The 12,072-nt window shown below is 45.2% G+C and overlaps 1 protein-coding gene across 1 annotated transcript in view; it reads right to left on the bottom strand.

The window, feature by feature from the left end:
* Positions 1–12,072, bottom strand: part of ADAM17 (ADAM metallopeptidase domain 17) — a 597,876-nt gene that overhangs the window by 19,236 nt on the left and 566,568 nt on the right. The window contains exon 17 of the mRNA XM_085610726.1: positions 4,218–4,306. Coding sequence (XP_085466852.1) covers positions 4,218–4,306 — 89 coding nt within the window. The remainder of the gene's footprint in view (positions 1–4,217; positions 4,307–12,072) is intronic.

The raw sequence follows: 12,072 nt of genomic DNA, 5'->3' as shown, positions 1-12,072 counted from the left end.
GATTTCCTTGCCTGCCAACCTAACTCCACCTGTGTCAACCTGAAAAGACAAAAACTGTAATGTAATAAAATCAAAAAGCTAACAAATATTTTTAGGAAAAAAAACATAACTACTAAACGAAAGGCAGACTCCATTAAGATCAGCACATAAAAGAATTGAAAAACTTGTTAAAAAGGAATATTGCCAAAATGAAAGCTATACATCAGGACTACATGTTCAGACTTCATGTATATATGATTACAATAAATTCTCGTAAAGTTTGGTCTATAATCAGCTCTGGTATAAACTCGTATTTAATAAGTCTGCGACTACCATACACCATTTAGAACCTGGAATGACTACATATCCAATTCCTATGGGTGTACCAAAACAGCCTCATTAACTTCAATTACTGAACGTGATACAGCGAGCTATGTAAGAACAGAACAAGCATCTAAAAGTCTTATTACAGGAATCAATACTGCTCGTGCCCCTGATCCAAATGGTTTGTCAAAATCTTAAGGCTTAATGCAGAGCCCTAGAGCCACATCTTAACCCCCCTCTTTAAGTTAGTAATACAACATTGCCAGCTTTTACCATGATGCAAAGGCTCCATTTTGCAGCAGATATTTAAAAGAAGGTGTAAATACACACCAGGCATCGGTTGATTACCTTACTTGATACAGATGGAAACATTTTAGCTAAACATCTACATTCTCATTTGGTAAACTGGGTAGTAGACACTAACATCTTAACATTTCATCAGTCAAACTACATCAAAATGCTCAACCTTTGATAATATTGTTGCTCTATCCATTCTGGCTCAGAAGACTATTTCATTTCAAATCAAACAATCTTTTCGCCTGCTTTATTCAGTGAGGTTGACAGGCATGAACTTTGGTCAAAAATGCAAAGCTAGGGCCTAGAATCAAGGCTAATAATACATCTGATTTATTTACATAGTGACTCATGGATCAATGGTAAAACTTTCCAAGGATAAGGGGCTGACGCCAAAGAATTTCACTCACAGCAGCTTGAAACAGGGATGCATTCCTTCATCACAGCAGTTCTCTAGGTGCAATACTTCACCAGAGCAACGGAGATGCACCTAAACTAGTACATTAGCCGATACCTTTGCTGGCCTCTGCAGATGATCTTGTCATCCCTTCAACCACATAGATGGGCCTACAATGACACCTGACACAACTTCACAAACATCTCTGCTAACAACTTACAAATAAGCATTGGGAAGACAAAGGTTATGTAGTTCAGTAGCAAAAGGCCAAATTTCAACTGGACTATATGTACTACGAGGATTAGGCATACCCTGCAATAGAACTATCAAGAGATCATTGTTGATAAAAAAAAGCTTAATTGGAACTTACAAATCGAACATCGTTGTTCCAAAACTCAATTAATACAAGAGCAATAAAAAGATTTGGATAAAAATATGGGTGTGGTTGAGGGACTCCTACACTAACCATAATAAAGGCTAAATTAATTCCATTTCTTAATTATGGTTATCTATTGTGGAATTGTAACGTTATACAAAACATTCAATGTCTATCTGAATTACCTTGGGTAACTATTTAATTCAGAAGATCAATTCCTCAAGGCCGCCTACGACTAAACCTTGGACCCCCTTCTCCCCCTGAAAGCAATAACTTTCATCAGTCAGCTAAATTATTATATAGATTATCACTCATCTGGCATCAGCACTTTAAAATCAATCATCAAGAACGAACTGGTTAAACAAAACTCTGATTTGGCACTCTCCAAACAAAACTGAAGTAATCTTTTATCAACTTTCAATACTCGAGCTCTCAAGGATTTAACAAAGATGACTAAAATGGCTCATAAACTGCTCTTAAAACAAGAAGTAAAAATAAACTTTTTTTTAAAAGTGATTACGAGAAAGCAACAACATAAAAACAGTAATTCCATATCAGAAATTTATAATATGCAATGTCAACAATATTTGGAGTTTAATACCACCACATAAGCCAAGGATGTCTTTTGTGGTTTAGACTGTTATGCCTTCTTTTTAGTCAATTTGACGGTTCTTGGAATTCTCCGAGTCAAGATAATCCATCTTGTTGTCTGTGCACCACCGCTTTGGAGTCAACTGAACACATATTTTGTTCATGCCCAGTACTCCTTCATATACACAATTTCAGATTCTATTAGATTCTGTTGAAGGGGTAGATCACCCAAAAACGTTGGACATACAACAACATTTTAAATTTTGTGTTTAAAGCTTTATGAGCGCAAAAGAAGCAATACATTGTGAGTGTACTTTAGTTATAATGCTTACGTAATGTCTTTTTAACAAACTATGTTTTATGTACTTTTTCTCTTATTCGTGGTATATGATTTTAATGAAAACGGACACAATAAAAATGTAATTCAAAATTCATGTCTGCTTCAAATAACTAATATAAAGGCTGGCTGTAAGAGAGAGTTGTTTTTTCTTCACATATTTCTTCTTCTAGTAATTTCTGTGCCTTCGTCCTGGGGTGATGTTCATCTGTGGGGTGAGCGGTGTGCAGCACGCGCTGGTGGGGTCCTGGAAGGCATTTGTGGTGTTGGTAGCCTCGGGTGGGGCTATTAGCAGCACTGATAGCAGAGGCAGCACCACAAACCACTAAAATTGAGACAACAGATGAGGTGGAGAGGTGTCGGAGAGTGCTGGATTGGATCCAAACAACACAGGCACTGGCAGAAAAGGCATCAACTTGAGCATTCGACATGGCCCCACAGGGAGCCGAAGGTGCATCAGAGAGGTTCCCTGCACTGGAAAAGATCTCGAAAATAGTGTTGAAAAATGCCACCAGGTTTGAGCCTGCAGCTGGAACATTGGGGATGGTCTGCATTGGTGCTTAAGGCATCTCACTTTAGGCCACTTCAGCCACTGACTATGGGGGCGGCACCAGAAAGAATCTGCCGGTGGCTGAGAATGCTAAAGACACAGCAACTCCAGCTCCAAGGATGAAGGTCCTGTGGGAGTCATGTGCGCTCCAGGTAACTTAACTTTCAAGGAGTGTTCCTTGTGCTTGATCAAGGAATGGGAAGTCCCATCCTCTGGATTAACACTGGGCCTATTTGTCAAAACCGGCCTGTGCCATAAAACATGTTTTTTTTATTGCCTTTGGGGTGCATACTGTTGTAGGATTTAAATAACTTGGACTTGTGACGCAACCCCAGGAACCACAAGCAAATGGGGTGGGAGTTTGTAATGGACATCTATCCCTACTGAGAAAATAATGAAAGAATCAAATGATTTGCAAACTTCATACAGTCCAGGATCATAGCCTGGAAACTGGGACATAGTGATAAATATGGCTCTTACATCAAATGGCACATGCACATAGATGCTGCTACCATGGACTACTATATACTGTTTATCCAGAATGAGACAGAGCTAACTCAGTTCTACCCTCTTACCACAATTCCATCTACAAAATATCTGTTGGGTTAGTAGCTTCAATAAAGCCCTTCACCTGCAATATAAACCACTCGTCTATGAGCTCTGACAAACCGAATAATATCAAGCTGCTATGAAATGGACATACAGAAGATATTTTCATTTGATGGTCGATTGGGAAAATGTTTTGATTATCACAAGAAATATCTAATGCCAGGAACTGGGTAAACATCTGCAAAACAGTATGGGTCGACGTAGAACCAGATTAAACTATTAGCCTTGAGAGTTTCTTTGTCCCTTGGAATCAGAAGGCGGTGGTGTATGGGTCTTCCCTTAAAAAGGACACAGTAAACACAGCAGACTAAACTGCTCCTTGTGGCTTAAATTAAAGGTGATATTACAACACAACACCGGACTCTACACCATCAAAAGGAATTGTTTAAAGCCTGCTTCGATATGACAAGGTTCAAATCTTTGATCTAAGGATACAAGTAAATCTCTGCAGTAAGTGATCAGCACAGTGAGCTCTCTTACCATTGCTGAAGGGTAACACAGCAATGCATTAAAGCTCTGCATGCAATACCAATCTGATCTGTAACCAGATATTCTGTATGGATGAATTTGTATTAATGTTAGAATAATAAATGTAAATAGATAGGGCAGCAAACCACTAAAAGTTCTGCATCCTTGCTACATAACATGTATATATCATTTTACAGGATAAACATACTCCAAACTTGAGGCTCAATAAAAACCCAGATTTAAACTTATCGTCTCTAATTTTGACTTGATCATTACACAAAAGGTAACTTACCACACAATGGACAAGAATGCTGAGTGGAATCCAAAACAGAAGTGAGAACACTATGACAGAGCCAACTATGTTATCCGCTAAGAACTTTCCTGTTAGAAATTAATGAAAAGAAAATCAACACCAGGCAAAAACAGTAATACATATTTGATGTATTGACAACACAGTTTCATCAGTGTCTTTGAATACATGTTTATAAATACGCACACATTATAGTTTAATAAATGATCATATATAACAATTACGTTGTCTTACCCTCTAACCTGCCTGCCACATAAAATCTTCCTTTAACTGCATTAAGGAACCTTGTTAGGTAGGTCGCTCCCCCTCCGCACAGCACCGCCTGTGCGTCCTGTCCCTGCCCCAGCTGCCGCTGCTGAGGAAAGTTGAGGCCCTCCTCCACGCGCAGGCTACCACCTGCGCCTCATCCCTGGTGGCCAGTGGTAGGCCTTAGGTCTGTTCTATTGTTCATTGAACTGCCCTTATCGTTTTCTTTTTTGCTGTCTGTGACTGCTGTTGTCTGTCTTCCCCCTCTGTCTGTATTTTCTCCTGTAACTTTCTTTCCTTCTGCTCCCATTGTCACCCCCGTGATTCTGTGCCCGTTTTTCCTTCTGTGAACCCCGTGATTCTGTGCCCGTTTTTCCTTCTGTGACCCCCGTGATCTGTGCCCGCTTTTCCTTCTGTGCCCCCGTGATACTGTGCCTGTTTTTCCTTCTGTGACCCCTGTGATTCTGTGCCCGCTTTTCCTTCTGTGACCCCCGTGATTCTGTGCCCGTTTTTCCTTCAGTGACCCCCGTGATTGTGTGCCCTTGCCTTCCGTGCCGTTCACTGCTCCCGTTCCCGCCGCAGCGTCCCCGCCCCCCTGACTGCCTATTCGCTGCCCCTACCTCCCGCCTCCCAGCTGCTCCTCCCTCCCACCTCCCCAAATATGGTGGCCTATGCGCGGCCGCACCGCTGGCGTGCCAAAGGCGTGCCTAAGGCAAGCTTGTCTACGCCCATCCGCGCCTGGACAGCGCCCAGCGCCAGGATCCCTGGCCCCCGCAAACGCCACAATGCCCGCCTCTGCTACGACTCCAGCACCCTCCACGCACTCAGCGCCGGACGATCACGCACCTGCTGCCTGGCCGCCCCGAAGCGCACCCAAGGACCCTTCTCCTGCCAGAACTGCATCTTCACCAGCATCCGGCCCGCCAACCCACCTCCCAAAGAACCAAACCACTTCAGATGCATCCTTCTCAACACCCGCTCCGCACGCAAACACGCCGTGGAACTCTGGGACCTACTGGACTCCAACACCCCAGATGTCGCTTTCCTGATGGAGACCTGGCTGAACCCCTCCTCGGCACCCGACATCGCCATAGCCATCACGAAAGGCTATAAGATCACCCGCAGGGACTGCACCAATGGAGTAGGAGGAGGAATCGCCATCGTCCACAGGAACACTCTCAAAGTCTCAACCAACACCGACGACACCCTCAGCACCGCCGAACACCTGCACTTCCAGATCCACACCAATCCCAACATCACCCTCAGAGGAACCCTCATCTACAGACCCCCCGGACCACGAGCACAGTTCAGCGACTCCACTACCGACCTCGTCAGCACACACGCCCTCGCCTCCACCTCTACATCCTCCTCGGGGACCTGAACTTCCACCTCAAGAGCAACAACAACACCACCCTGATCGACAACCTCGGACTCAGACAACTCGTCACTACTCCCACCCACTCCGCCGGCCACACGCTTGACCCAATCTTCTTCGCAAGCTCCCACGTCTCCTTCAACCACACCACCGAGCTCCACTGGACTGATCAGTGCTGCATCCACTTCACCTTCCGGAAACCCACCACGCACCACCGCACCCACCAGATGCCACGCCACTGCTGGAGCAAAGTCAACAAGGACCAGCTTTCCACCACCCTCGCCCGGAGCCCACCCGCAGATCCGACCGACACTGCCGCTCGCAACCTCAGACAGTGGATCAACGACTGCGCCAACACCCTCGCCCAGCTCAAGAAGCCCTCCAACACTAGCAAGAAAGCCAGCTGGTTCACCGAACACCTCCAGGCCTCCAAGCGAACCTGCCGAAAACTTTAAAAAAACTGGATCCGTGAACGAAAGCTACACAGCCCACAAGAACGCCACCCGCAGACACCACCACCTCATCAGATCCGCCAAAATGACCTCCTTCAAAGACCGCCTAGACAACAACGCACACAACAGCAAAGAGCTCTTCAACATCGTGAAGGAACTCTCCAGCCCCCCTCCAACACCAACGACATCCCACCTTCACAAGACCTGTGCGACCCGCTGGCCACCTTCTTCCATCGCAAGATCCCAGACATCCACAACAGCGTCAACGCCGTCACCACCCTGGCAACCACTGAGACCCCCGCTCCCACGACCACCACCCGCACGGACCGCCTGATCGCCTGGACCAACATCAACGACGACAGCACCATCAAGATCATGAACACCGTCCACTCCGGATCCCCGGAAGACCCACGCCCACCCCACATTTTCAACAAAGCCTGCAGCACCATCGCACCCCATCTCCGGAAAACCATCAACATCTCCTTCAAGACAGCGACCTTCCCGGAGAGCTGAAAGCACGCAGAGATCAACGCCTTACTCAAGAAACCCAAGGCGGACCCCAAGGACCTCAAGAACTTCCGACCCATCTCCCTACTCCCGTTCCCGGCGAAGAAAAGGCCGTCAACAAACAACTGACCAGCTTCCTCAAGGAGAACAGCATCCTGGACCCGTCCCAGTCCGGTTTCCGCAGCAACCACAGCACCGAAAGTGCCCTCACTGCCGCCACCGATGACATCAGGACCCTGCTAGGAACACCCCCAACACCCACCGACCACACACGCAACTAGGGGTCATCCTCGACGCTACCCTCTTCATGACGAAGCAGGTCAACGCCGTCTCCTCCTCCTGCTTCAACACCCTCCGCATGCTTCGCAGAATCTTCAAGTGGATCCCCACCGAAACAAGGACGGTCACCCAGGCCCTTGTCAGCAGTAGACTGGACTACGAAAACGCACTCTACGCAGGAGCCACGGCCAAACTCCTGAAACGGCTTCAACACATCCAGAACGCCTCCGCACGCCTGATCCTCGACATCCCTCGCCGCAGCCACATCACACCCCACCTGAGAGACCTGCACTGGCTCCCTGTCAACAAGAGGATAACCTTCAAACTCCTCACACACGCACACAAGGCACTTCCCACAACACTGGAACAACATACCTCAACAGCCGACTCGGCCTCTACACCCCCACCCGCCAGCTCCGCTCCGCAGACCGCACCCTCGCCACCGTCCCCCGCATCCGAAGAGTGACCGGCGGTGGCAGATCATACTCCCACTTCGCCGCCAAGACATGGAACACCCTCCCCATCCGCCTTTGGCAGACCTTCTGACCTTCAGAAGACTTCTCAAGACCTGGCTCTTCGAACAGTAGCAGCTCCACCCCACCAGCGCCTTCAGAACCTCGCGGGTATGTAGTGCGCTTTACAAATGCCATGATTGATTGATTAAGGAATGGAATTGAGAACAGCGGGTGGAAGCTATTTTCTGCTCCTATGTCCAGAAAAGGAGGACAAAACGACATGCTATTCCACCTGCTTATACAAATATGTGCTAATGTTAGTATTGATACATTTTCTAAAACACTCTTCATGTGGTCACCTGTCGCCTTGAATTCAAAGAAGGGAATATTCCCTCTTTAGAAATCCATTCCTGCCATCTTTTTAGTCAGAGGTAGTAAAACCTAATGGAATTAATTGGTTTCTTATTAATTAGGAGGTTTGTATTTTGCTGATTGATGCCTTTTGGTTGCTTCTGATGATTGATAATATCCAGTTTCATGAAAAGCAAGATGCAAAGACAGTTCTTGTCTGATCGAGTGGGCACTGTAGTTCAATATATTTTGGAGGAGCCACTTAAGCAGCGACGCGCTTCTAAAAGGCAAGCCTCAATAGTTCTGTCTCAAAATATTTCCTGAATCGTAAATGGTCTGGTTCAGGTCTTTGCGAGAGGATTGAGCATTCCATCGTTTAGGGCCCACCACTCTAGGAGATCACCCCCTATGTTTCGATATCTCTCAAAAGATCGCTGATGGATCAGGTGGGTAGGTGCAGATCTGAGGTGTCTAATTTGATTGTAGTGACAGGTCAGTTTTTGCATGTACCTAGGCCTTTGCAGCCCCAGTAGGCCTTGTGAAAGGTGCAAAGGATCTTGAATTTGATCCTGGCATACAATGGAAGACTGTGAAAAGTTTTCAGGGGAAGCTTAACATGGTTGTGGTTGTACTTGCAAAAATTCAAGAACAATTTTGGCTTGTGGTACAGTTGGTTTCAACAGGGTGCATGTCTCTTCTATACTCATTGCTGTACTTTTCAATTTGGGTTGAATCTAATAGCCTGAATGCTCCCACAATAAGAATCTTGTAGTCCGTTGTCACTCGTGTTTGCACCTGAAACAACATTTGGATTTAATATCTACTATTCAAGCACTAATTTAGATTTCTTTCTGCTCCTTGATGCCACTCAAAATGTACAGTTATTTTCTTTTTGCTTCTTGTCCCTACCTCAGCATGGCTAATATTTTCTCATTTCAAATAAATATTTACAGAGAGGGCAGGATGACAAGATTCGCTTACTTGATTTGTTACTTCTTTTAAACATAGTTTACAATCTGAGCACTTTGAAGTGATGGAATCACAAAGGAAGTGTTTTATCAGAATGTAGGGGAATAATATTGGTCAATTCCAGTGCAAAACTGCACTTATTTCACTTTAACATTTTCATGCAAGTTCCTGGCCAGTCATGACATACATTAGCTGGATTAGAGGCTTTAAACCCATCCTACTCAATATTTACGTACCTACCTTCACCGGCAAAAACACTGACACTTATAGAGGACATTCTGTGAAGACAACACAGCAAGCAAGATGAATGCTAGCCTTATTTTTATGTGGTTGAAATCCTATGTGGCAGAAAAAAAGTTTAAACATTACAGTGATCTTCAATAGTCACTACAAAGTGTTCTCCATCATGGGACGACCACTTCCTAAGTACACACAAGTGAATCAAGGACCAACTGGTTTTCAGAATGTAAAACATCTTTATTCTACTCACACAAATTCAATAGTGTGCTCTGATGGGTCTGAGATTGACTAGTGACCCAGGCATGAAAAGGGAAACATGGACTGAGAACACCTGTTAAGCAGCAGCCTCCTCTCAATATACCATCCCACAAATGAAACCCTCCCACCTAAACTACTGTAACAAACAGCAGTCAAGTTTCTAGAAAGTAGCAAAGGAAAATAACATCCTTGTTCTACCCTAGTCCCGGCCACACCTCCCCCCAGTTCACTACATAATTTCACCAGTAGAGCTCTGAATGTGTCAGGATAAGTAAAGATGTGTGTCTAACCATTACACACTACCCTCCACCGAGCAAGATGCCAGAACAAGGATACACAATATACAGGGAAAAGGATGCATCTGCTGGGTAGCCATTTATCGGAGTGTCAGAGATCAGGAAACATGAGAACTTTTTGTTTCTGATTTAAGAAATGACTCTTCTTTTTGTTTATACACTTGCAAAGATATAGCTCGAGGGCAATATGCACATCATACAAGTTTCATCATAGTGTGCACTTCTGTTAGCTTCCCTTAGGTGGATTTCAAAGTGTAACATGAATCAAAAAACAAATCATATAACATTCACACAGTGGAGGTGTACAAGTCCTACGTGATGTAGTCTTCTTCACTTAGCAGCGCAGTTCATTTAATTCCGGAACTGCATGGTGTACCTTATTTAGAGTCCAACCAAAGCCAGTCAATGTGGGGCATACTGGATCCCCCAACCAAGATTTCTTTCATTAACAATGTTCTTAGTTAGGATGCCCTCATGTGAAACCTCAAATGTAGAAACTCCAAAGTAATATACATAGCATGATCTTGAGCCCCTCAAATCTTGCCCTCCCATCCACCTCCTAATTATTGAGGGTGGTCCATCTTTTCCCTCGTAGTCTTAAATTCTGTCAGCAATTCATCTCAAGTATAACATATATAGGCTCCCTTCAACCTTTCCACATGAAGCAGAGTCCGCTCTATTGCAGCCCATTTCACCACCTCAGTCTTTCAAAGACTGGTGCATGGGATGACTTTCAGGCCATGCAATGCCTCTTTCTGTCAACAACAGGACCAGATCAGATCAATAAATGTGTTACTTGCTTTTTGTTCCTATGGCGGGGAATTATTCCTATTAAACAAGTTTTAGCCTTCCTCAAGTTTGCCATTCCTGCCACTTCGGTGGGAGCCTGTGTCGCTTCCATCAGTATTCTGCAATAATTGGGTATTGCCATGCCACATAATAGAATTCGGCATCCCCAGCTCCACATATGGGACAGGGGGCCTCCACCTCAGAATAAATCCTTTGTATCATCTTGCGAGTGGCATTGCCCACTGCTTTCACTGCCTTCCTATATGTTATGAATTGTCCCCCTAGAACTATCGTGGCTTTGTACTTGGTCAGGGTATTGTCTGCCAGAATCAAAGAGTACACCCCCTGTCACTGCCCTAGCCCAAAATGCTACCACGGTGGTAAGCTGAGGGACTATCTAGGTGCCTGTTGACAGTCCAGGCTCTGAATTGGAATATTTGGAACATAAGTCACTTTACTGTCTTTAAAAAAAAAAAAAAACTTCTTTATTCAGTTTCAGTAAAAGTATCAAAAGAGACTTTAGTTATTTGTACAACTTTTTTAGTAAACCATTTCGAATTTATTGAACTTTCCCATATTTAAAAGAGACCAGGTTTTTCTGCAAGGTTGGCTTGAGGAGTACAAAAAAACCTCCTATAAACCGAGGCGAGATAGAGCCTTTAGCAGATAAGGTGTTACCAAAGGTAAGTAACTTGTTCGTCTGACAGAGACTTCTAGCTGCAGATTACTTACCTTATAATAGATACCCAAGAAATACCTTCCTGGAGGTGGGACTGTGAAATTAATCAGATCAGAATGTCCTGCAGGATCAGACAGGCAAAGTGCCCATCACGACAAACCAAACAGTAGCGCTTGGTGAACGTGTGAAGTGATGCCCAGGTTGCTGCCTGGCAGATGCCCATGACCAGTACACCGCATGCTAACGAAGTGGTCGTAGCCTTGGCTGTGGTAAAGTGAGCCCGCAAGCCCAAGGCGTATTTCGACTTGGTGGAGGGATGACGGACTGCCAGACTTTACAGACTTTGGGAGAAAGGTAAAAAGCTTCCAACTGTCGCCGCTCAAACTCCATGCTTGAAGTTGGAGAGTGTGCTGGTTCGGCTTGAGAAGCCTCCCCTTTTACTGCAACAGGAGATACTGTTAAAACAGAAGTCTGACTGGAGGAACGATGGTCATGCTCAACAGCTCGGGATACCAGACTCTCGAACTCAATTCGGAGTCACAAGAATTACTTGGGCATGGTCGTTCCGGATCTTCTTGAGAACTCTGAGCAAGAGTGGTATTGATGGAAAGGTGTACAGGAGGCCGGAGCTACATTTGAGACGAAAAGCATCTCCGAGCGACACTTGTCTTGGAAACTCCAGCACGCAAAACTGCAGACTGATGTATCTTTCACCTCAGTCAGCACCGACTGAGGAACGGAGAAAGTGGTAGTGACCCAATCGGGGTTCATTAAACACCAATGCAGATCTTTTGCAGCTCCCTCATAGATCTGAACCATGTTAGAGAGATTTTCCCAATGCTGTGCCTGCTGGGACTTCAGGTCCCACTGCAGAGCCTGCATATACCATCAGACATAAGTAACAAGCAGAATGCAGGAGGCTATGCGGTTCAACAGCCTCA

The sequence above is a fragment of the Triturus cristatus genome, chromosome 6 (assembly GCF_964204655.1).
Source record: "Triturus cristatus chromosome 6, aTriCri1.1, whole genome shotgun sequence".
Taxonomy (NCBI): Eukaryota; Metazoa; Chordata; class Amphibia; order Caudata; family Salamandridae; genus Triturus; species Triturus cristatus.
Note: the sequence above shows the minus strand (reverse complement) of the source record. Positions and strands in the feature narration are given on the sequence as shown.